This window comes from Melitaea cinxia, chromosome 3, assembly GCF_905220565.1.
Source record: "Melitaea cinxia chromosome 3, ilMelCinx1.1, whole genome shotgun sequence".
NCBI classification, from domain to species: Eukaryota; Metazoa; Arthropoda; class Insecta; order Lepidoptera; family Nymphalidae; genus Melitaea; species Melitaea cinxia.
In genome coordinates this window covers 13,621,677-13,647,647 of record NC_059396.1, presented here as the reverse complement: position 1 = coordinate 13,647,647, position 25,971 = coordinate 13,621,677, and the positions used below count along the sequence as shown (strand labels likewise).

Below are 25,971 nucleotides of genomic sequence, written 5' to 3'. Positions count from 1 at the left end.
ATCATATTATTATTTCATATATTTTACAATTCAATATTAAAATTGTTATGATGATCAAATAAGTTTTTTTTTTTAAATTACAACCTATGTATGTATAAAATAATGTATATAATGAATATATGTGTACTTTTAGCAGGTAAATATGCTTTTAGATTTTATATGATTTTTTACTTACTTGGAAGAGTATTACTATGTCTAATAAAACTTGTAAGCTTCCGCACACCCAAAACTGTGAGGGAGCCTCTCTAATTACGAAATAGGCAGTCTTGAAGAGGTCACCACACGTCCACATTATGACCATACTCACGCTGAAACGAAAACAGATTTTTTTTGAACTACACTGAAATTTAAACTGCGTTCATTATAAATAATATTTCATGTGTATAATATTAATTATTGTAGACTACTTTTTTATGAACAATAGTAATTAGACGAAAAAATAAAACAACATTAAAGTCATCAATATTCAAACACAGGAACATAGGAAGCACTGTTAACTGAATACATAATGTATTTATTATTAAACATGATTCTTGTTTACAATTAGATTAGAACAATTTATTTTATGAATACAATTTGAATAATACATTAGTTTTAATTTTACATTCTTTATTGGAAATTATATAGTACCTCATTCCTTCTGTACTCTTATTTTGATGATTTTTAGCGATCTGTGGCGCTCCTAGCATAGCTTCGGTAAAAACAGCTAGGAAACCAATCATCTCGACAAATGGTGAGAATTCAATAAGGAGATATGTTATAGCCGCCCCTAGCACCGAGAACACTAACATACAGTCAACATAGCTTTGGAAATCTGTCCACGCCCAGAAATATTTTCTGTCCATATCTGCAAGAATAACGTAAAATGTATGTCAAATTTCCGTTAAAAAAAATTTTTTTTTTTTTTAATTAGAATGTCATCATATAATTTATTTATTATAACTAAAAATTAGTTATGTTATTGAGTAAATACAATGTATAAATTTTGCAATAGTTGGTACTGGAAGTATCATGCAAATTGACATTTGTGGATAAGATATCAAAAACACAAATACCAGTGATTCGGTCATTGCTCCTTGAGATGTGATAATTACTAGAACAATATCCTATATTAATTATAAGATAGCATGCACAGTTAGTAAAAAATTGCAGAATGATAAAAAAATAAACAATGTCAGTTAACACATAAATAAAAATGTTATTTAACAAAATGCATACAAAGTTTGGCAACATTCACATAACAATATATAAAAAAAAGTAAGTTAACCGACACGAAACAAAAAACTGCATTGCTTTTATTTCATGATGATAATGCACCACAACAACCAAAAATGCTATAAAAATAAGCCCAAAGTAGATAGCATGACTGACGTAGCTGCAACAAAAAATAATGACAAATGAAACAGTATAATAAGTAAATATGATAAAACAGTATGCACACATTAAGTATAATATATCACTCACCATAAAAGCGATGCGGTTTCTCTCCACCTACAATGCCGCTACGCTGTCCCAACCAGTGCGCTGTTTCGTCTGGCTGAGCTGAGCCATTTACACAACATAATAGTATATATAACATGAATATTGCACCTAATGTCACCATTCACACCAACCACCAAATAAAACATAAAATAATATTAAAAAATAACAAAGAAATGTAACGTGCGATTAAACGGAAAATAAAATATTTTTGATAAAAGTAAAGCATTAATATATTTGCAGTTAAATAATAAGTAAATAAATATAATATAATGTTTAAATAAAAAATAAAGTAACTGAAATACAGAAATTAATTAGCACTGTCAACTACAAATTAGAATGGTTAACTACTTTCTACACACTCTTCAAAAACACAAATTTCATGGCGTTTAAGAAGTGTAAAAGTTAAAAGTAAATTACTTCTAACAACAATATTTTAGTTCGTGAAAAGAACACACATAGAGTATGACACTCATGCATTACCAGAGTTAAGCTTGTATTTTAACTTACCTGTAAAAATTCTTTCTCTTGCTCTTATTATTTGGTTCTTTTTTCTCACTGTTACACACAGGTGGATCATTGCAAACATTGTTGCATTCATTACAATACTTTGTATTAATAGTGGCAACTCATAGCGTTTGCCAAACCTAAAATTTATATCACTCATTTTAAATATAACACAAATGTCTTTGTTATAATTTACTTCAGTTAAAATGGGAAATGCTCTAGTATATGCAAAAAATAAAAACTGTAAGGAACTTCTAACAAGAATAATAAAAGATTAAAATAATAGTACTAAATGATTTCGTCTTTATTATTACAGTAGTTACCTTTTGTCATTATTTTCCAATGTGATTAAATATTTACACATGCTGTTAAGAGAACAAATATCTTACATAGTTAAATCCTTTTGTTTCTTATTAATAAATACGTTATTAAAAAGATATGTGATGTAATAGTTTAGTATAAGGTAAAATACTATATTAACTTTTTAACGCAATTTTAATATAAAATATCTGTTACTATTGAATAAAAGACTTACCAAAATAAAATACGTAACGTATTGGCTATTAATAGTGTTAGACAAACATAAAGAGAAAATCCCTCAGCATCTTGCGTCTTTTTTATTTGTCTATATTGAGGAATATATGGTGCTACACCGCCCACAATCATCGCAGAAGCTGCACCCCAACCCACCAAGTGTCCCACAGTCAGCCCCAACTCATCAGATATTATCCAATCCATTATGATAAAAGTATTTTCTCATATATATTAAGTATAAATTTGTTTACCTATTTTACGTAATAGACTCAATAGAAAAATTTCCTACATTCATATCTAATTTTAATTCGAAGCACTCCTTTATTTATAATGAATTGATTTCGTACAAGACTACTTGGTGAAACACTATTGAAGAGTGACATATAACTGACAAGTCGTCAAGTGACATAAATGAGTTCATCAATTGACAAGCTTACTTTGCTGTATTAGTGTATTCCCATGGCTGTATTCCTATTGCCATGATAAAGAAGTGAGTTCTATCTATACTTACTTCTTTACTATACTTCTATACCATCTGCTACTCATTATACTAAACCTGTTCAAACCAATTTGGTTCAACAGAAATTTAGATTTATATTATTTATTTATTTTTTGCCTATAGTATAACAATACTTATAGTTATATTATAATAAATAATAGATAAAAAAAATATCAGTAAAATTTTCATAATCGGTCTCGTATAAACATAGACATGATTTTCTTAAACCACAAAACAAGTTTTAAATTAAAACTGTAACTTGTTGTTATAAACGTTCTTCGTAAGCACGGTCCGTAAGTAATCAGCTGATTGGTAATGTCATTTTTATTGACAAAGCGTTTGGAAAATTTTGACAATTGTGGAAAATAATACCCGGTTACAGTTTACGTTTACGAGCATTATTTTTTCTTTAATTAAAACTATGAGTTTTATATCGAAATTAGGACCAGTTATACGAGCTAATAAAACTAAAGATTTAATACCGGTGACTATAGGAATATCTAAATTTAGATTAGTTCGATTTCAGTCGAGCGAAAGAGAAAAAGGGTTAACTCAAAGTCAAGGAAGAGGTGAAAGAACCGATGTATCTACCGACGTACGGCCTCTTGGGGAGAAAATAAAAGAAACAACTAAAACAGTTTCTTACACTGGAATTATCGTAGTCGGAGTCGGAGTAACTGGAATCATATTTTATTATGTCTTCCGTGAATTATTCTCCAGCAATAGTCCGAATAGTATTTACTCAGTGGCTCTAGAAAAATGTAAAAATGTTAGTATACGAAATGTATAATATTTATATATCAAAATCAAAATCAAAAATTATCCAAATAGGCTTCAAAAGCACTTTCGAATAGTCATTTAACAAATTAATATTTTAAACTGATTATTAATTTTAAAAGTGAAGCTACCACCGATTCTTCGATAGTATACATATATAGTTATAAGGGATATTTTCCCCCGTAACTAAATTCGATGATACTTAGTATTTATAATCAATGTTAATATTTTTAAATTAAGAAAAACGATATAGATCATATCTATATATTAATACGTGAAGCAAAAACTGTATGAGGAGTATGAAATTTCGCACATGCTGTGTGGTTACGGCAGTAAAGAATATAGCCAGCCCCTCTCTTCACATGGGTATTGTAAGAGGCGTTAAAGGGATAACATAGATCCACTACCACTTGGAACTTAAAAAGCCAACCGATGGCGGGATAACCCTCCGAAGATACAAAGGCCAAAAACGGGCTGCAGTGACTTTGGTGCGACAAAGATAGCCTTGCGGTCACCAACCCGCCTGCCCAGGGTGGTAACTATGGGCAATACACATGAGTTGGCGCCATTTTTGGCGCGAACTTGTGAAGGCCTATGTCCAGCAGTGGACAGCATAGGCTGAAGTGATAGTTTATATATAGAGGAGTCCAGAATGCTAGTATTTTTTTTAAATTATGCATAAGAAATACATTAAATTTATAAAAAAACCTTACAACACTACCATGTATTTGACACACACACGCATATATACTCTTGTTTATTATTACAGAATTTCTTTGTCAACAGAACCTTAATAATGTTCAAACTTATAATTGAAATTAATTTTGGTCAAATTTCGACCACTGGGCGACCGACCACTAGTAGTAAATATATGGCGTATGCAAAAATATTTTACTAAAACCTGTGTTCCTATTTTATGAGTAGGAATCATCAATGTTAAAACTATGAAAAAATATGTATTATTTCATTTCAGGATCCTAGAGTAGAAGATGCTCTTGGCTCTCCAATAAAGGGCTATGGAGAGGAAACTACAAGGAGAAGAAGGACGCATGTTAGTCATGCTGTGTATGAAAAAGACGGTGTCAAGCATATGAGAATGAGGTTCTACATAAAAGGTGTTAGAAACAAGGGAGTTGTTGAATTGGATATGAAACAGGTACAGATGTTATTATATTGTATTTAATATGATAATGTACATATTTTAGGGTAATTTATGAATAGACTTTAACAGCAGAAAGTAGAATAGGCGATTAGGACCTGTTTCACCAAATGGTCATGAGGAAGGATCAAACCCGTGACAGCCAGCACAACAGCCAGTGTTTTTACTGCTGCGCCAAGCATCGTCAATGTTGAATATGTATAAGCTTTAACCCTTAATTACTCGCATGGGGTCAAAGCATTTTCGGATTAAAAAATGAAGCACTTGGCTCGGCCCGATTTCCCCCGCGCCCTCGCTAGCTTCATAACGCGGGTCTAAGTTTGTATTTTACTAGCGACTAAGACACAGGAGTGAAAGGATGTATCGCTGCACTCTTTAGCGGTGACCCCATGCGAGTAATTACGTTACTTTTTTGGAAGAGGAAAGTTTTTTATTTTAAGTATTTTTTTTGTTTATTATGAATTATATTTGTGTTATTGTATGTTCAGTGAATAAATATTTGTTATAAATATGTTTTTTACATTTTTATACAGTGAAATTATCAAAAAATTCCGTTTTACTACGAGTTTTGTCTTTTTGTCAGAGTTAGTCATGGATAGGAGAGAACAGCGAATTGCGCAATGGTTGGTAGAGGATGAAGAATTCTGATGAAGAAGAAGTTGGAGGGTCAGGTTTCTTATGTGCAAAAACCAAATAAAGCTGTTATGTTGTCGACCCAGCCTCAACTGACAAGCAGAAACCTGAAATAATAACATTTAACACAGCACTAATGGAGGAGTGGACACCAATGATCACTTGTGTGGTACATTCAACGTAGGGAGGTGAACCAAACGATGGCCGTTAGCCATTTCCTTCCACCTGATAAATGTTTCAGGCATAAATGCACTCATTGCACATCGAGTAAATACCGAAAAATCACGTACTCACATGAGGCGTAATTTCTTGCGGCAATTGTCTGTTTAACTTATTCATAATAAACAAAAACGACGACTTGAAGTCAGCAACTCCTAAGAAGGTAAAAAAACGTCTGTTGGAAGTGCATGAGTTGGGAAATCGCGTCCTGCCAACCACTGCAAAACGTGGACGTTGCAACAGCTGCCCGAGGATATGCGATCGCAAAGTACCAACAAAATGCAAGAAATGTACAAGATTTGTGTGCTATGATCATTCTGACATATACTGTCAACAGTGTAACGAGAGTGATTTGAGAGTTCCTAAAAAATACGAGTATTTACTATGATCTCAGTATACCTAAGTACAAATTGTTGATTATTGATAATAATTTTAGATTAACTTGTTTTTGTATAATTAATTAGTAATTCATGTTATAACTTATAGATATTATAAAATAAACAAAGCACTTTAATAATAAAATAGTTTTATTTACTTATATATTTCAAAATATATTAAAAACTACTCATAATATTTGGGGTCATCTGTGACCCCATGCGAGCAGTAATGTAATATTCTTTGTGCGAGTAATTAAGGGTTAAATGTATATTGGTTTTGGATATAGAGCATATTCAATAAAATATTACACAAATATCTTTCGTCAAGTTATTAATTTTTTATTTATAAATTTTCAGAATGAATATGGAAACTATCAATGTAGATATTTGCTGGTTCAACTAGATGACTATAGTGGTAAGACATTTATTATTGAGGACAATCGTGCGGAGCTAGATCACAGCAAATCAGATTTTGGAAGTGCTCTACCAACATTAACACTAACACAATAATCTTAAGGTTTGTTTGATTGCTATAATGTACATTATTTAGATAAGTATGATTGATGTAAATAAAAATAAACTGACCGTTTATTAAAGTTTTATTATTACACTTGAATTTTATTTTGGGTTTTTAAATTTATATCACAAATTGCGTAAAGTAATCGAATTGAAACATATACTGTCTCTAGGCTCTTATTGCTGAAAATGAAAATTATTTCGATGATCTATCTTCTGTCTGACAATTTGAATTCCGAAAAATTTTGCTTATTAGAGCAATTTTAGGATGTTCACACTTCACAACACAATTATCTTTATCAATATAACAATCTCAACCTTGTCAAGTAGATGCCAAGCTTAAAAACAATTTTTTTTTTTTGTTCTTAGGTGTACACACTCTTTACTCCCTTTTCTGCCCCGGTATTATTTTCCATGCCATAAACAAACGCTTGCTAAAGACAAATCGTTTTATCTTTTCTAATAAATAGTAAAAAATAAAAAGAAGTGAGAGGTATTGAGGCCATGCCCATTTCAATTCTTGCAAAAGGCTTGGCAAGTATCTTACTGGTATTTCAGTTATCTTTAAAACAATATTCAAATCCATTGTACCAGTGTGACCAATTTGATTTCTTGAAAAAATTGGTGTAACTATTGTGAAATCTGGTAAAGAAAAATAACATTGATATGACTTTAGACAAATTTAATTTATTACGAATTAGTTGTGTCCGCGACTTTGTCCGCGTGGAATTTAACAAAAAAGTTAAGAAAAAGTTAAGTTTTCAGTTAGCAGAGTTATAAAAATAAATAAATTTCTGAAATAAAAGTAGCCTTAGTTACTTCTTAAGTCCCGTCAAAATCGGTGCAATCGTTTCAGAGATTACCCGAAACAAACAGACAAAAAATTGAAAAAATGTTATTTTGGTATATGTACCGTGTAAACATCCATAATTATGCATTTAGTAAAAAGCGGTTATTTTAATATTACAAAGAGATATTCCAATTTTATTTGTATAGATGTAATATTATGGCTATATATTTTATAGATCTTTTTATCCGACTTCCAAAAAAGGGGGAGTTTCAATTCGATTGTATTTTTTTAATGTCTGTTTCTTACTATAGAACTTTTGACTGGTTGGAGCGATTTCGATGAATTTTGTGTAATCGAAAAGTGTTGCGTGTCATTTGGTCCCATTTCAAATTAATTGAAATCTGACAAGTACTTTTCGAGTTATACCTAATAATGCGTATTTACTTGACTATTTTTTCGTCGACCTACGTCATATTAAACCGTATAAATTTTTACTGGGATTACCGATTCTGATGATTCTTATTTTAATCGAAAGCAGATGATTGTCTTGTGGTTCCATTTAAATTTGATCGCGATCTGATGATTACTTTTTGAGTAATTTCTGATAGCGCGTATTTACTTGACAATTTTTCATCTTGACGGTTTTTTTCGTTTGCGAGCAAACACAATTGCTTATTTATATAGTTACTTAGGGCCGGTTTCAGCAATTGTAGATAAAATTTATACTGCAAATCATTTACGACAAGACTTTTACAACAGTTGTAGGTAGGTTGGTACTAATGGGCATTAGTAATTGTTTCGCCTCAATTACAAGTTTAATAAATTAAATTTATATTTGCGAATAAAAATATCTCATAAATACAGCGAAATTCGATGATTTAAAAGATTAATACGTCAATAACTTATCTGTTGGATACCGTCATTCGTCAAATAGCGTTATCCACAAGTGGTGAAACAGGGCCTTAACATAACGAAAAATAAATTAGGCTAGGTATAAAATACTTATTTTAACATTATTTTATGATACCAGGGAATAAATTACAATAAAAATTATTAGTAGAATTTACCTTCTCTACTAAAATATTCATCCAAAATAAAATCAATTGCGTTTTTATTTTCGGTACTCAGAGCAAAACTGGAATGATTATATTTGGTATCGACCGTGTTTTGCAAACAAGGAAGATGAATACTTTGATACATTTGTATATCTCCATAAAACTTGAGTCCATGTGGCGGAATACTAAATTCTTTATTTATAATAGCCAAACCTTGCATTTGTAAAGGACATGTCTTCTAAAAAATGTATATATTTATTAATAAGATATGTCAAATAAGTAAAAACAAATTGATTTTGAAAACTGTAAAATCGCTTGATCAAATAACAATTTAACAATAAATATATAATATAGAGACTGACCATTAGTTGAAAATCGAGGCCTAATATCAACATTATTGAAGTAATAGTTCGTTCATTTGGAATTATGAGATGAATCTTAAACTCAAGAATATCATTCTTTCCATTTCGGTCAAAATCTTTTTCTTGTATCTGTAAGAAATAAAGTTGTATATGACACAAATAAAATAATAAATACATATCTTTGACGTACACACACGATCGTCTGTTCCTAAAGTAAGCAACTTAATGCTTGTGTTATAGGTAACAGCCGACTTGTGTAGCTATATTTTTTTTTTTTGATAAACTTATTTATATGCTACGCTACGCTTCAGCATGTAATATCCCACTGCTGGGCATAGGCCTTTTTCCTCATGTATAGGGGAGGGATCAGAGCTTAATCCACTACGCTGTTCCAATGCGGGTTGGCGGATATATTTCCTACTATGATTAACGATCGCTATCAGGTGTACGTGACAACAACTGGGACCGACGGCTTAACGTGCTCTGCGAGGCAAGGTTGGGAGACCTGCACTGACCTGCTGAAAACTGCACAAACACCCAGACCACGGCAAACATCTGTATGGCCAATACAAATGTTTGTTATGTGCGGGGATTGAACCCACAACTGCCAGCGTAACAGCTACAAACCAGTGTTCTGACTGTTGCGCAAAAGCAGAGCCAACTTACCTCTTTATAAACAACGTACTTATAAATAATACAATAATACATATTTTAGACCCAGAGTTGGGAATACAACCCACAACCCACGGCGCTGAAAGCAAGATTACACATTGCACTATCGGGCTAGTCGAAAGACTATCCATGGGCGTACTACCTACGGTAGGGCAAAGGGCACCACACTGATTCGAAGCTAATAATTGATATTTTAGATTTTAATGAGGCAATTTTTGGCAGATTTAATCAAAACCTCCAAAAAATGTTATTAAAGTAGTCTAGATAGTGGAAGTAAATGAAAAGTTGACGTAAATAAAAATATTTTTAATTTTCTACTTCTAATCGAGTTTTACATTTAATTTTGCCCCATCTTTGCAAAATTCTGTGTATGCTCATGACTTAATGTATTATTTTTATTAAAAAAAAAGAGAAAATATTAAAGTACTTGGGTTTCCACACAGTTTTCTTCATATTTATTTATTTCGTTATGTAATGTATTTATTTCACCACACACAATATTAACACTAGGATCATCAGTTTCGGCTACGAGCAAATAGTCATACGTAGATCGTATTAAAGGTTGTTCATAAAAATAATGCGATTGTAACCAAAATCCTGAAAAAAAAACAACGAAAAAAAGAAATGCTTAGGTCACAGAAAATTAGAATTTATTAAGTAACACAAGTATGTTTTAACTGTATTTACCTTTACTTTTAAATGCGATCACGAATGGTAGCATAATATTTATCACGGCAATTAAAACTGTAAATAATGTCGCTTTCGATAATAAATAGCTTTTGTACTGGATCTCCACATTTTGGCTAAATAATTTATATAACGCCATTTGTGTTAAAGGATAGAATTTTATGACATATCTACACTTTCGGCACACAACGTAAACAGTCGCGTCTGATTACGAAAATTTTAAATTGCTGACAGTTAATGTACCTTTTTCCTTTTCATTATCATTTCAATAACACATAGCACACATAAATCACCTTAAAAGCAAACATTTGGAAATAATTAAAAATGTTTGTTTTTTCTTTATTTCGAGCTAAAATTACGTGTTGGCAATTACATGTAAGTGTTGTTGTTTTATGGTTGCTGTAGCAACCGTTTTTATTAATGAAAATATTTCTATCTTTTATGAATGAAATGAAAATATATTATGATGTAGAAGTGAGACTGCTAATATTAAAACATTTCGATTACTATTTTACTGTCCATATTAAGAATGTTAGGTATAGACCACGAGTTATTACGCCATGATTCACAGAATTGTGACCATAAATGTCAACGTGAGTTAGGTATTTGTCGTGGATGATACATGAGGTACATTATTTGTAATAGGTAGCTAAGTTAATAACATTGTCACGATCGATTGTTATAAGTGATCAAGTTATTTGTTATTGTTATGTAATTACACAGGCCTCCACAATTACGCGCCGAAAATGGCGTGAACTCATGTGTCATTTCATGGACTGGCTTTGTCGCACCGAAGACGTTGCTGCCCGTCTTCGGTCTTTGTATTTCAAAGCCAGCAGTTGGATGGTTATCCCGTCGTCGATCGGCTTTTTAAGTTCGCAGGGTTGTGGTGGAACTGTGTTATGCCTTAGTCGCCTCTTACGACACCCACAGGAAGAAAGGGGGTGGCTATATTCTTTATTGCCATAACCACACAGCGTATGATTTACATTACATTACATCTTATGATATAAAAATGAGTCGCTGAATGTGTTGCTAAGCGCAAAACTCGAGAACGGTTGGACCGATTTCGCTAATTCTTTTTTAAAAATATTCCTTGAAGTACGAGGATGGTTCTTACGGAGAGAAAAATTCTAAAAAAAAAAAATTTAAAATTTGCTGAAAAAGTCTAAAAACAACACTTTTCTATACTCCCATACAAAAGATTTGTGATAATACTTAAAAGTCAATTTGAACTTTAATACCATACGATAAAGTTTGTGTTAGGCGATACGAAGTTCACCGGGTCAGCTAGTAAATAATAAAATTGTGATACCCGTAGTTATATATATATTGTATATTGTATGAAATATCTTAGATTTAGATTCCCGTTCGGGGCAAATATTTGTATTTGCATGTAAGATATCAATTAAGTTTAGCATAATTTTGGTCGGTGGACTCACGTCTGCATAAGGGATACTAAGATAGAATAATTAGTTCTCTTAATGTAAGCTGCAGTAGTGTACCAAGTAAACGATCACTAACAAAATCGGAATAACAAAATCACGGGCACTATAAGCCTGTGGACGTAACTTTATATATATATATAAAATATATTTGTATTTGTACTAGTATTTGTTTATGTGGTCTGGATGTATGGGCTAGTAAATTTCCCCACCGTGCCTCGGAGAGCACGTAAAGAAGGTCCCGTATAACAACCAGATGGGGGTATGAGCTGCACGAGCTCATACCCCCATTTCCTTTCTTCCATCACGTACCGCAGGCTTTCATCCCTACCTGATTGATATACCTTTCATACGTACAAAGCGCTTCGAATCATCTTTTTTAATGCGCACAGCCAAGGAATGGAATTCCCTGCGGGCGTCTGTATTTCCGAGTTCATACAACCCGAACATGTTTAAAGCGCGAGTGAACAGGCTTCTTCTGGGCGAACTCGCTCCATCTTCGACCTCGTCTGTGCTCTAGAGCTAGACTGAGGTCAAGAGTAAGCCCATAACATAATTAAAAAAAAAAAACTCTTCACCTACATATATAGTATTTATAGGATGAGTTCACGTAAATTAAACTATAGCTAGTTTTTGTAAAAGGCTCTTACCATGAACTCATTATAGGAATAAAAAAAAAAAAAATGTGAGAGCAAAGTCGACAGAAAAAGAATTTGTATTAAATAAAATGATCGTTGCGGTTTCGCATTCCGTGTTTTGTATAGAACAAAGGACTGCTGTATTTGATAGGACTTGCTTACTATGACAAAGAACAAGCATTTAATACTACATTAAAATGTTATAATATTCTTTTAGTAAAATTTATAAGTTTTGCTTTATGAAGTTGAACGAACAATTTTTTGTTTAATAAGGAGAACGAACCAATGTAAAGTCATGTACCGATAGAGTCACAAAGTCTTTGAAGTAAAATTTCTTTACGCACGATTTGACTTGAAGAGTAAGCTGGTGTATGCGTAACGATAGCGTCACGAAAAGCGTGATCGGGTGAGGCGAATGGAAGTTGAGAGGGAGATAGAAATTAAATGGAGCTAAAGATGTTTTACTTCAGTCGTGTGTCTGAAGCACACTCATTTTTTTAGAGTTACTCATTTTTTTGTAGTTAGGTAGGTATTAGGTACTTATTGGTTAAATGTTATGTTAATAGTATTTTATTATAATCTTGTATCGCAGATCGAAAATGACCCAAATAGAAAAGTAAAAACCAAAATATCTATGATGTCGAAGCCGTGATAGCTATCGTTACAGTTAGTTGCTGTATAACCACTGTAAGAGTCTGCCTTCAAGCTCTCTTGACTTATATCTGATAAAAAACTATCATTCGGATGGAGCACAAAATAATAAAATTTACGCTTCAACCTGTAATATCCCACTACTGGGCATAGGCCACTTTCTCCATGTAGGAGAATGATCAGAGCTTAATCCACCACGCTGCTCCAATGCGGGTTGGCGGATATATTCTCTAGTATGAGTAACGATCGCTATCAGGTGTACGTGATAACAACCGGGACCGACGGCTTAAAGTGCTCTCCGAGGCACCGTGGGTAGACCCACAAGGACTGCACAAACACCCAGACCACGGCAAACACCTGAATGGCCAATACAAATGTTTGTCATGTGCGGGGATCGAACCCGCAACCGCCAGCGCAACAGGTACAATCCATGGCTGTGACCATAAATAATAATAAAATTTAACACTAGTGAATCTGCGTCAGACGTAAAATTAGAAGAATGTATAAAACACGTACACACAAATAAGAAAATCGTGGTATAAAGTTATACCCCATAGGTGTTTTGTCGGAAAAACACACAATTCACAAGCACAAACGCCTAGACCACGATAAACACTTGTTTGGCCTAGTCGTAAACAAATGCGTGCAACGAGCTGGAATTAAAACCGTGATCGCCATCGCAACAGCAATGCTAGGGGACCATGCGTCAACGCAATGTCCATGATTAAAAATGGAGAACAAGATCCCTGCGTGTAACGTTCAAACATTAACAGTAAAATCGTGTTATTCGATCATTTTCTCTTGTTTTTATTCAATTTATCTTAAAACAAAAAAAAGTAAAGTCAGATTTTTCCAAATGAATTGTAATAATATTTCTCATGAGAAGTATATTTTGTAAGGCAGAAGACACACGAGTACTGAGACACCTTTATATTAGTTAGCACTTGTTTTACATTATTTATAAACGATTTTTAATTACTCGGTAATCAGTTTGAAATATTGTTTCTAGATGTACATATGTAGGTGCCTATTTATTATTTTATTTATTGAGTTGACCAGACTGTGCATAGAGACTGCATGATTATAGCAAGTACTCGTATTAATGTACTGTTGTGTACTGGGTTTTATTTTAAACCGTAATTAGCCTAGTATGTTTGCCAGTATACAGCATAAAAGCCCAGATTACTAAATAGTTATGATAAAAGTTACAGTAAATCTATAATAAATTTTTAAAGGATAATTGATTAAAATTACATTGTTTTTCATTACAGACATGTTTCGTAACACCAATAGAGATAAATAGTCCTAGTGTAAGATCAAATAATGTTAAGTGTGATTCAATTCAATTCGGCATTTTTTTTTTGACTCGCGGTTAAGATAGAGTAAGACAGATGAATTGTCAGACTTAATAACACACAGAAAAAAATGATCCTAAACTTTTATCAATGTAGCTTCAATATATAGAAATGGACTTGTTTAACTTTATACGTATCTATAGATTTGATTATAAACTATATGAATACCTAGCTGGTTAAGACTTTTTTTAGTAAAGGAACATGCTGGTTACACTTAACCCTTATATGGAAATAGTATATGGGAATAGGTATAAATCTATAATTAAAACATATAAAAATAATAACTACATTTTTGTATCTATAATATAAAATTGTTTTCTCTTGTAAGTATGTGTTAAAATAAATTGTTGTCTTCATGTGAATCGTTGTTATTTCAACTGTGAATTCGTATTCTCTTTTACGACACAACTCAGTGAATGTGAACAAAAGCTAGCTTTCAAACAGGGCACTTATGTTAACAACGGACATCTGACACCTTAGCGGTGAATGATCCTGTATACGGGTACTTGTATAAATAGGTCCTGAGAGCGTTAGTGCCCACCATTCGCTCTGGTTTTATTTCGGACAGCAGTACAATTTCGAGACTGGAGGAAATAAAATATTTTTATTTTATTATACGTGATATCCATAGTCCGCGAGTCAAGTATGGATAGAATGTCTTCAAGCATGACATCCAGCGTGACTGGCATGGGACTTGGAGGGATCACTGGATTAACAACTGGAATAAGTACTCTTACCTGCATGAGAGAACCGCAGGTTACAATTGGAGGCATGCCTACCAATTATGTACCAGGATTGTCTGCCAATTACAATATTTCGAGTTTTTGTCAACGTCCAGGGCAAAGTCGTCGTTGGCCAACGGCTAGAGCTGGTCCTACAGCTCAGCATATACCTGGCCGTTCTCATAGCGCTGGTGCTTTACATCGGCTAAAGCATTCGTCGAGAAATAGCCCGAATACACAATATGCTCATAACCTTATCTGTAAACTTGCTGATCAAAATGAACGTCGACGTCGTCAAGACACATTGGAGCTAATTCCCCAAAGTTACTATTCCCAGCAACCGCTTAAAGTCGAACTCACTGAATTTTATTCCCGAGATAATGGCAAAGACCACCATACAGATCAATATGAGTTAGTCAATGATACCGTCCTTCCTAATCCAGTTCTAAGGAGAGGTCAGAATTTTTTTTTTGCAGTTCGTTTTGATAGGATCTGTGACAAACAACAGGATGCTATTCGTATAGTTTTCTGCCTAGGTAGGTAGTTTTTATTTTTTTAAATCATAGAGGTTATCTTCATTTAATGATAATTTATCGGCGCGTTATGCACATTTGTAGGTCCTAAGCCGAGCGTTACGAAAGGAACTCGTGTTGTGTTACCTGTTAATTGGAACACTCAACAAGGCGCTCTTCAACACTCTCGAGATGTTATAGGATTGGCTCGTTTGCAAGATACTAGTACAACTACTACACCAATGCCTCCTATATCAACAGTAGCTACGGTGGGACCTATTACCAGCATTCGTGAAACTACTACTTATGGCGTTCGTCGTAGCTCTTTTAGTAACGATGCATTACCATTACAGCATAGTCCACTGAGCCCACATGGAGCCTGTGAGAGGCCTGTTATAGAACGTTATGTCGCAACTACACAACATTCTACATTAGGACGCACTTATGGATCTCGACCTGCATCTATGCAAAACCTGGCGTCCATAGCTAATGAAATGGATAAATGGGATATCAGTGTTCAACGCCAGGATGGAGATACTATTACATTTCAAGTACACATACCAGCATCTGCTCCCGTTGGAGTATGGAATTGCTGGATACAAACGCAACGGGTTGGACAGCGTGATAACCGCCACGACTATAAATGTGATGAAGACATATATATCCTTTTTAACCCTTGGTGCCGCGAAGATACAGTTTTTATGGACAACGATGCTTTACGGAAGGAATATATACTTAACGAACAAGGAAAAATTTGGTGTGGCACATGGCGGCAACCTAAAGGACGTAAATGGATTTTTGGTCAATTCGATGATGTTGTATTACCAGCTTGCATTTATTTACTAGAACGCAGTGGTCTGGAACATTCAGAACGCGGCAATCCTATTCGTGTTACAAGAGCTATTTCTGCAATGGTAAGTTGTCCTGAATTAAAAAACAAATACTTTTTAAATGCCCCAATAATATCAAAATATTTTTTTACAACAGATTAATGCAAATAATGACGACGACGGTTTAATGGTTGGTCGATATGATGGTGAATATAAGGATGGTGTTGCACCTCACGCATGGACCGGATCTGTTGCTATTCTGGAGCGTTATTTGATGGATGGCGGTCGACCTGTTGAGTACGGACAATGCTGGGTATTTTCAGGCCTAGTCGTAACTATTTGTAGAGCACTAGGTACTTTTTAATTATATATTTTTGGCATAACTGTGTATTATTTACAAATAATAAATAGCAATGTAATTTTGTCAGGTATTCCATGTCGATCAGTCACGAATTATGTATCAGCGCACGATACAAGTGGAACATTCACGGTTGATAAGTTCTTTGATAAAGATGGAAATGAAGTACCAAATGGCCCTGACGAAGATTGCTATGATTCCTGCTGGAACTTCCATGTTTGGAATGATGTGTGGATGCAAAGACCTGACTTACCGCAAGGTTTAAATACTTTATCTCGATTCATTCATTGAGATTGTTTGTACTTACCAACATTAACTTTAAATTGTATAATTTTAGGTTACGGTGGTTGGCAGATAATAGACTCTACACCTCAAGAAGCAGCTGAGTCTGTGTACAAATGTGGTCCAGCGAGTGTTGAAGCCGTGCGTCGTGGTGAGGTTGGATTTCAATACGATACACCTTTTGTATACTCGCAACTTAACGCAGAACTGTGCCACTTCCAAGAAGAAGAAAATTCTGAATGGGGCTTTATTAGAATGGCATCAAATCAATATCAGTAAGTGAATTAAAAATAAACCTAAATATAATTAATTATTCTTGTATTTTATTGGTGGTATTTCAATAATGTTGTATATTTTAAGGGTTGGACGTAAAATTTTAACCAAGAACCCGAATCGCGATGATGACGAAAGTGACAGCGATTTGTTAGAAATTACCCAAGAATACAAAGCCGTCGAAAGCCCATCCCCTGACCGTCTTACTGTTATCGCTTCATGTCGTGGATATCAACGTCTGCAACAATATTACGAATTTCCGGATCGCAATTTTGAAGATGTTGTCTTTGATCTGATGGATATTGATATTGTACCTTACGGCCAACCTTTCGATTGCACAATGAATATTCAGGTAAACTATAAACGATGTTATGGTTTTTTAATAGAATGATGTGCTATAACTAGCTGTGCTCGCGACTTCGTCTCCGTGGAATAGTGACTTTACATGTACAACGTGATTCTTTAAATTAACTTTTTCATTTATGAATCGATGGACAAGAAACAAACACTAAATGTTAAGCTAAGCTTGCCACAAGATATTAGTAAAAACCACATCTAAATCGGATAAGCCGTTTTTGAGATGAGCGTGCACAAACGCATAGACAAACAGACAAACACATAAAAATTCTGAAATCATTGTTTTGGATGCTATTTGCATTGCACAACAAAACATTGATAAAGGTCCCATAACATTTTATCTCATATATCTTAAATGTACAGACAGCGACCCATTACATTTTTATTATATGTATTGATAACCTATCTTAATATATATAAATCTCGTGTCACAATGTTTGTCCTCAATGGATTCCTAAACTACTTAACCGATTTTAATCAAATTTGAACACCGTGTGCAGTTTGATCCAACTTAAAAGATAGGCTATATTTTATTTTGATATATTATGTGATTATTCAGAAAAGAATAAGGTGATACGAAGTTCGCCAGGTCAGCTAGTATACTATATATACTGAATTGCAACTGAGGTACGGCACAGCAGGAAATTTCCTGCTCAAAATACGGAGCAGCCCGACTGAGGTCATCGGTGTTTTAGGTGACGATTTCCGCTCGGAATGGATATTTGTATTTGTACAAATATTTCTTTCCGGTTGCCTGTCCATGTGGGTCTCCCCACCGTGCCTCGCAGAGCACGTTAAGCCGTCGGTCCCGGTTGTTATCATAAATACTTAATAGCGATCGTTACTAATAGTAGAGAATATATCCGCCAACCCGCAGTGAAGCAGCATGGTGGATTAAGCTCCAACCCTTCTCCTACATGGAGAAAGAGGCTCAACGGTGGGATGCTATCGGCTGAATGCTATAATAAATAGAATTAATGTTTAAACATTATTTTACAGAACAAATCACCCGAAGATCGTACAATTTGGTGTGTACTAACAGCGTCCTCATGCTACTACACTGGTGCCATTGCATCCCGATTGCGTAGGTCTCAAGGAGAGTTCATTGTCCGAGCTGGTCAACGGGAAGTGTTAAAATTGCACGTCACACCTCAGGAATATATGGATAAATTAGTAGACCATTCAATAGTAAAGGTGCACGCTATGGCTTATGTTAAACAAACTCGACAGGCATGGTCGGACGAGGACGATTTCCCATTACAAAAACCACGATTGCAGATCCAGGTGAGCGATAATATTCTAAACACTTACCTAATTGTATTAGTTTTGTTTTTGAAACTGTATTATTCAGACATTTTATATATTCCTCTATCAGGTGAGGAGTCAGCCAACCGTAGGTCAGGACTGTGCAGTAACGTTTAGCTTCCAGAATCCGTTGAATGTACATCTAACGGACTGCTATTTCACTTTCGAAGGACCTGGTATACAGAGACCCCGACAGGTGAGTATCAACATACTACATAATAATTTACTCAAATTGACATATTTGTCAAATTTGTGGTAAAACAAAAAAAAAAAATTTTCATGTGTTTGTGTCACAACACTGTTACAGATTCGATTCCGCGACGTAAAGCCCGGTGAGCTCGTGAATTATCAAGATAAATTTGTAGCCCATCTTCAGGGAGAACGTCGGATTGTGGTTACATTTTCCTCGAGGCAGATCGATGAGATCTTTGGTTCTGTCAACGTAACAGTGCGTGGCTAGCTAGCCCCCCGGCCCCAGGAGCCCCTTACGCGCTCTTCGGGGCCGCCGTCACCTCATACACTACAAATTGACCACATGTACCTCTCCATCGCCCCCGAGCAACACTTATTTGTTCAAGAAGAGGAAGTCCTCATTTTAAAAACTACGTAAACATCCTCTTACGCGGTGTACTAACGATTGCATATTTGACTTATTCATGGACTTTGAAGACCCGGCTTAGTTGAAGGTTTTATTATTTTTTCACATTAGCACGACTCATATTAATAAAATACAAAAAAAAAACATACAAACAAAACACAAAGCACCGAGTGTATAGTTGTAAGGATCTAAAAGTAAACCGTTGCTTCGAGTGCCATTATTGTTTTGATATAATTGTTGTTTTTTATATAAGTTTTTTAATTATGACATATAATAAATAAGCTTAAGTTTAATATTAACTTTACTTAATATATTTTTATTATTTAATTTTTAAATCATGAAAAATAACAAAAAAAACTGCACTGTTTGTGTTTTTGGGATCTCAAAAATAATAAAGCAGTCACTGCTAACACTGTCTTTTATTTAAATTCCCGTCAATATACAATTATAAATATTATAATAATAAAAAATAGAACTAAACGCGACTTACGGATTTGTCCGCATTCCAGGTGCATTTTTTAAATAACAATTCATTTTGCTAATTATTATGATAAGATTAATTCTTGTCCAAGTTTAGAATTATAAAACAATATAACCTATATATTACCTTCACATACTCAATACAAATGAGAATAAAGTTATTATAAATAGGTTATGTACCTAATATTTGTGATGAATGACACAAAATTTTTATTACTCATCGGTACTTATTAGTCTTGTTACTATGTTGACCGATCATTATCAACATGTCGTTCTGTCATACAAAAGTCTTTTGTTTGTTGTTGCAATTTCGTAATACTTTATACAAAAACTTTACTTGAAGTTATACGAATACTCAATTGTAGCAATTTAACTTTAGTTGTTGGTACCCTACGTTTTACATACAATGTTACATGTGTGCTACTTAATATGTACCTACTACATAAATATGTTTAGTATAAACACACAGTCGTCTGTTCCTAAGATAGGTAACTTTTTTCGGTCACGCGGCGGCTGATATATGTGCAAAAGAGAACATACAATTACACACAGAGTCGGAGCAAGAATCGAACCCGCAACACGTGGAGGAGAAAGCAGTTTCACTACAAACTGTGCCAAAGGGCTAGTCGAGATTTTGTGTGTTCGTAAATTGTCTATCCACCATACAAATAATATATATAGGGGCCGATTCTCAGATCTACCCGATATGCACACAAAATTTCATAAAAATCGGTCCAGCCGTTTCGGAGGATTATTGTAACTAGCATTGTGACACGAGAATTTTATGTATAAGATAAAACCAAACGATGTAAATTTTTAATTATGCTATCTTTTATTTTCTGTATTAATTATATTTTTTATTAAAATACCAGAATTAAAGTCTACAATTTGAATGTTATCGTTTATTTATACGGATACATTTATTACATTTATTTATACGGATATAACTTAAAAATAAATAAAAAGGTAAAATTCACAAATATGGAATTATTCTTTTTAATATTTTTAAAATAAATAAAAAGATTATTAGCATTAAATTGTTTTATCATTAAATCGTTTTTATATTTGATTCTATGTATTTTTTAGCAAATTTTTAGCTTTATTATACTCAGACATAGTTTGTGATAAAAAAATCATATTTGTCGATAATAAATAGATATTGCAGAATTCTGACTAATTAATGTCTAATTAGATAAAATCGTAACTGTACTTTTTATACAGTAATTTTTAACTAATGACGAATCAACGTCCTTCGGAAAATCTCCTAAACAGTTTTCAATTATTTTAGTCATAATATATTTAGGATTAAATCCAACCTGCAGGAGAGAAGAGTGAAGGAAAAATTTCCCTTCTCCTACATGGAAAAGAGGCCTATGCCCAGCAGTGGGATAACAAGAAAAGATTGTCATATCGGAGACAGTTAACACTATTGTTTGACATGATTAAACAATATGATTTGTCAAAAAAATAATATTTATTTGTTTAGTGCTGTATACATCTTAAAGTGTATTTATATTGGGTAAAAACTTGTATTAGGACTTTGGAAAAGGTATTGTCTGTTAAGAAGTTTAATAGTTAGATTATACTTAAGCTAATATGTCTTAAGTGGGTTTTTAACCAGATCATTTACAGTTTTTTTCTTGCTTGATCAGTAATTATACAATAGTAGATAATATAACAGGGGATTTTAATAATGTGGTGACTGTAAGTGGCTGTTGCGTCTGTTATTTTATTGGTATATGGCACATACGTTTGTTACACAGAGGCGTATTGTTGCGTGTGTTTCTGGACACCCAACTCAAAATGTTATCCGAAAAATTGAGGATCCGTTGCTACGACATGTTTATTTAATTAAAAACGTATTTACAGTAGGTGATATGTTGTAGGTGTTATTTTTACCGCTAATTATCTTTATGCATATTCCACGCTAATCTAGTTTTTAATTATTCCGCGTATTGTGTTCCGTATGTGCTTTAACTAACTTTATTTTTATATATTTTTTTCTATGAAATGTCAGATTTATGTTTCAAGATCATTTTAAAAGTAAGGTTAGAATTTTAGGTTATATAGATAAAATAAATAAAAAAATATAAAATATATCTTTAAAGTCATGCTAAAGGAATGATGATCTTTTTCGACTGGGGTACGTATTCGATTTCCGCTTTAAGCGGATATATTTATTTGGTCTAGGTATTTGTTTTTGCGTGTCTTTTCTTACACATCATCCATCACCTTGGAGAATACTCGTCAATCCTGGTTGTTTTATAAACATTTTTTTATAGAGAAATTATCACTGGAAAAGCGGGGAAGAGTGGCCTCCAACTTTTGTCGTATGTGAGAAAAGAGGTTTTAATTTATTTATTCTTCATGTACACCGAAATAAACATGTAAAGAGAGATATAATACAAGATGTACAAAGGCGATCTTATCGCTAAAGAGCGATTTCTTCCAGATAACCTTTGGGCACAGGACACGATACAGTAGCAGCGGTTAGAAGTGTGCACATATTGAGGAGGAAAAAAATCAATAATAAGTAACGTTAAACAAATTGGGTACATATTTAATAATAAAAATAGTGGTACATATTTAATAGTAAATGTGTAGTGGGACATTGCATGAAAAAAACGAAAGTAATTTACAAAACTTTAAAAAAAAATCCATGTAACTGCAAAACCGAAATTATTAGTAACATCTAATTTGGAATATTTATAAATAATGCTGATTTTATAAGTGAATTGATTAAAATTTATCAACGCTTCATATTTAACGGCCCCAAGTAGGATGTTTTCCTGTGTGTGTGTACGTAATACATAAGCACAAACGGCCAGACCACGACAAACATCTGTATGGTCAATACAAATATTTGTCGTGAACGGAGATCGAGTCCGCAACGACTTTTGCAACAGCCATAAGCCAATATATAGCACTCCTAGGCCAACGCGTCGCCAAATTTCTTCGTCACTTTATCAAAATTTAAAATAAAAAGTAGTAGAAAGTCTATATATTGAATTGATTTACAAAGATGCTTTTACGCGCGAAGGCTTTTCAAGCACATTTTTTTTGCGTTAAAACCAGAATTAAAAAACATTAAAATGTTTACATTTTTCTGCTATGTTTACGTAATCTTAAGCCAAGAGTTTCTCATGTATACTAAGACTTCGTTATTGTGAAGCTCTGAAATAACACGAGAAACGTGCTCAAACTAAGGTTATCCAGAAATAAACCGTCTCGAATATAATACGTTCTAATTGCCTTAATGTTCCATAAAAAAATCAACTTTTTTGTTTGGTGTGTCTAATGCTTTTGGCCCAATCGGCCTTGACAGCGTCACCGACTGGGGTGGCCGGGTACTGAGAACCAGTCGTGGAGTTGAATGTTTTTAGACCCAGTTTATAATAAACCAGTTAGGAGTGGTTAACCGTTTGATAGTACCTACGGTAGCGCGGCACAACATAATAGTAACTACCAATCAGTCACTCACTCACTTTAGCCTATCGCAGTCCACTCTGGACATAGGCCTCTCCAAGTTTGCGCCAAAAATGGCTAACTCATGTGTTTTACCCATAGTCACCACGCTGGGCAGGCGGGTTGGTGACCGAAGGGCTGGCTTTATTGCACCGAAAACGCTGCTGCCCATCTTCGGCCTGTGAATTTGAAAGCCAGCAGTGAGATATTTATCCCGCCACTGCTCAATTTTTTAAGTTCCAAGGTGGTAGTGGAACTGTGTTATTCTTTCGTCGCCTCTTACGACACCCACAGGAAGAGAGGGGGTGGCTATATTCTTTACTGCCGTAACCACACAGCAACTACCAATGTTAATACTTAATATAATTGTTCGAACGAAGTTTCTTACGACAGGCTTGACATTTAGCTGGGCGACCTGAAAAAAATGTGATACTAAAACCGTAAGAAAAATATATAACGGAAGTGACGTAATATCAGTTACACGACTGTATCATATAATTTTTGTAAAACTAAAATATTACTAGTAAACTTTTTTTAAAATTATTTCTGTATTTTTATACTGTCGACAAAAATAAAAATAGACACATGTTTTTTATTTCACTTAATAGTTTGAATTATTATTATTTTGTTTGATTTATTTTATTTTACGTTATTTGTTATTTTCTAAAATACAAAATTTCCTAAATACTGTTATGTACTTAATTAAAAACCAATCAACAAAATTAAAAAAAAATCAAGAACTAGAAAATATATATAATATATATTGAATTTTAATTCAACATTTGTCCCATGACACCACATAATTTTTCTATAATATGCGCTCGTATTTTTAACACCTTAAAGATACTTATTTACTCGATCAAAATTAATCACATTTATGTCACTTAATTATAATTTATAGTGTGGACGTTTTTTTCTCAGTTGCACAAAAAATAACATAGAAACTGAAATTGATACTAGACTGAAGCAATGTGTCACAATTTTGTGCGATAAGGCACATACTCGTATCAATGGCACCATAATTATGTGACTTAGCACCCAGACACAGGCGTATGCACGTAATTCTTAGAAATTTTATATTAGTCTTTAAGATATATTGCTTCTTAAACAGGCAGTTGTTTTATAGTTCATATAAAAAACTGACATAAAATGTAATATATAAATAAACATGACACAGTAAAATAAAAATGGAAATTGATAATCAATCACCATATCTAGATTTTTCCATTATGGATATATAATTTTAATATTTTTAATGTACGTATAATTTTTTATTAATTATATATATTTTTTAAGCAGACAAAAAGTATTAAAAGTAAGACTTAAAATAAGTAAATATTTGGATATGTTTTGATAAAAATTTAAAGTAAGATTCTTCCTCATACGATTTTCACAGTGTGTGATTAAACAGTTATGTTGTCTATAAAAATATAATTGAATTAAATTAAAGTCAGTTTTTATATAGGTACTTATCTCAAATAGTGGCTTCGGCAAACTCCGTGTCGCCATTTTTTTTTTCGTATATTAAATCAATTTTTTTAAACTTTATTTTATAAACACATTGCTTTAATAATAATTATAAAAAAGAATTAATTATCAAATTTGTTACATTACTCGTTTTTCGGCTATTCATTTTTATTTATATAGATAAGAAATTTGAAGTTTCTTGTATGACTATTTGTTTACTTGTCCGCTTGTTTATTGCACTACTTCTTGGACTGATTGAAGTTCGAGTTATTACTACTGGACTTTAACTAGCAGATAGCTAATGTAATATGATAAAACTAAGACTTGCTATACCCACGCGTGCTAAGTGTCAGCTAGAAACTGTTCTAATACATAGAAACATACAAGTTATGCAAAAGATTATTTAGACTTTTCTGTTTTTTAATTGAGTTTCATTAACTTTTAGATTTGTCAGCCTGACTGTCTTGACCGTCTGATAACTTGTAATTTTGACAGGACTTTCACAACAACAATTTAAGCAATTTTTTTGTAGAAAATTACTAATAAGAATTGGACTGAGTTCTTGAAATAACATAATTTCTGAAATATGAATAAATATTTTCTGCAATGTGTAAGACGTTGATTCAATAATTAAATTATAAGAAACAGTTAGCACTCTACTTTGACGCAAAATCGAGGAAAAAAAAATCCAAATGTGGTCCAAGGGCTTGTTCTGAAATCCAGGAAAATACGCAAGTATAATGTTTATGGAATTTCATTAATGATTGATCAGTGTGACAAATTGCCACTGACTCTATGTTGACATCATAGCGAGTACGCGACTCGAGACACGGTGGGTGACGTCAGCTGTTGTATATTATGTATATTAACATAATCCCGAGTTTGTTATATCACATATTTTCCGCGTTATCTAATTTACTATCTACAATATAATACGGCCTTCTTTAATCTTACTCTTAATATGTTT

General features: G+C 33.3%; 4 protein-coding genes across 4 annotated transcripts; 2 read left to right on the top strand and 2 right to left on the bottom strand.

Moving 5' to 3' along the window:
- Positions 1–47: 47 nt before the first annotated feature.
- LOC123669535 (solute carrier family 66 member 2) lies at positions 48–2,906 on the bottom strand. The gene is made up of 5 exons (XM_045603136.1): positions 2,522–2,906; positions 1,990–2,126; positions 1,465–1,590; positions 631–847; positions 48–308 (listed from the first exon to the last, which is right to left on the bottom strand). The coding sequence occupies exons 1-5, from the start codon at positions 2,722–2,724 to the stop codon at positions 149–151; spliced, it is 843 nt and encodes a 280-aa protein (XP_045459092.1). The 5' UTR covers positions 2,725–2,906; the 3' UTR covers positions 48–148.
- A 410-nt stretch (positions 2,907–3,316) lies between these two features.
- Positions 3,317–6,792, top strand: LOC123669534 (mitochondrial import inner membrane translocase subunit Tim21). Its single transcript, XM_045603135.1, has 3 exons — positions 3,317–3,788; positions 4,770–4,952; positions 6,542–6,792. Exons 1-3 carry the CDS (start codon positions 3,441–3,443, stop codon positions 6,692–6,694), a joined length of 684 nt encoding a protein of 227 aa, XP_045459091.1. The 5' UTR covers positions 3,317–3,440; the 3' UTR covers positions 6,695–6,792.
- LOC123669533 (transmembrane protein 231-like) lies at positions 6,766–10,578 on the bottom strand. Its single transcript, XM_045603134.1, has 5 exons — positions 10,267–10,578; positions 10,007–10,176; positions 8,908–9,036; positions 8,558–8,783; positions 6,766–7,342 (listed from the first exon to the last, which is right to left on the bottom strand). The coding sequence occupies exons 1-5, from the start codon at positions 10,403–10,405 to the stop codon at positions 7,083–7,085; spliced, it is 924 nt and encodes a 307-aa protein (XP_045459090.1). The 5' UTR covers positions 10,406–10,578; the 3' UTR covers positions 6,766–7,082.
- Positions 10,579–14,982: 4,404 nt separating this feature from the next.
- LOC123669198 (hemocyte protein-glutamine gamma-glutamyltransferase-like) lies at positions 14,983–19,886 on the top strand. The gene is made up of 9 exons (XM_045602822.1): positions 14,983–15,613; positions 15,695–16,503; positions 16,577–16,772; positions 16,848–17,036; positions 17,115–17,334; positions 17,420–17,684; positions 18,689–18,973; positions 19,065–19,190; positions 19,302–19,886. The coding sequence occupies exons 1-9, from the start codon at positions 15,001–15,003 to the stop codon at positions 19,452–19,454; spliced, it is 2,856 nt and encodes a 951-aa protein (XP_045458778.1). The 5' UTR covers positions 14,983–15,000; the 3' UTR covers positions 19,455–19,886.
- The last annotated feature ends 6,085 nt before the right edge of the window (positions 19,887–25,971 follow it).

Coding starts and splice junctions, on each gene's coding strand:
- LOC123669535 (XM_045603136.1), bottom strand. CDS start 2,724: ATGGATTGGATAATATCTGATGAGTTGGGGCTGACTGTGGGACACTTG. Junction 1,591..1,989: donor AAGAGAAAGAATTTTTACAG/GTAAGTTAAAAT, acceptor TGGTGACATTAG/GTGCAATATTCATGTTATAT. Junction 309..630: donor AAGAGTACAGAAGGAATGAG/GTACTATATAAT, acceptor TTTTCGTTTCAG/CGTGAGTATGGTCATAATGT.
- LOC123669534 (XM_045603135.1), top strand. CDS start 3,441: ATGAGTTTTATATCGAAATTAGGACCAGTTATACGAGCTAATAAAACT. Junction 3,789..4,769: donor CTCTAGAAAAATGTAAAAAT/GTTAGTATACGA, acceptor ATTTCATTTCAG/GATCCTAGAGTAGAAGATGC. Junction 4,953..6,541: donor TTGAATTGGATATGAAACAG/GTACAGATGTTA, acceptor ATAAATTTTCAG/AATGAATATGGAAACTATCA.
- LOC123669533 (XM_045603134.1), bottom strand. CDS start 10,405: ATGGCGTTATATAAATTATTTAGCCAAAATGTGGAGATCCAGTACAAA. Junction 9,037..10,006: donor AAAACTGTGTGGAAACCCAA/GTACTTTAATAT, acceptor TATTTCTTACAG/ATACAAGAAAAAGATTTTGA. Junction 7,343..8,557: donor TGAATATTTTAGTAGAGAAG/GTAAATTCTACT, acceptor TTTCTTTACCAG/ATTTCACAATAGTTACACCA.
- LOC123669198 (XM_045602822.1), top strand. CDS start 15,001: ATGGATAGAATGTCTTCAAGCATGACATCCAGCGTGACTGGCATGGGA. Junction 17,037..17,114: donor AAGACCTGACTTACCGCAAG/GTTTAAATACTT, acceptor GTATAATTTTAG/GTTACGGTGGTTGGCAGATA. Junction 19,191..19,301: donor GTATACAGAGACCCCGACAG/GTGAGTATCAAC, acceptor ACACTGTTACAG/ATTCGATTCCGCGACGTAAA.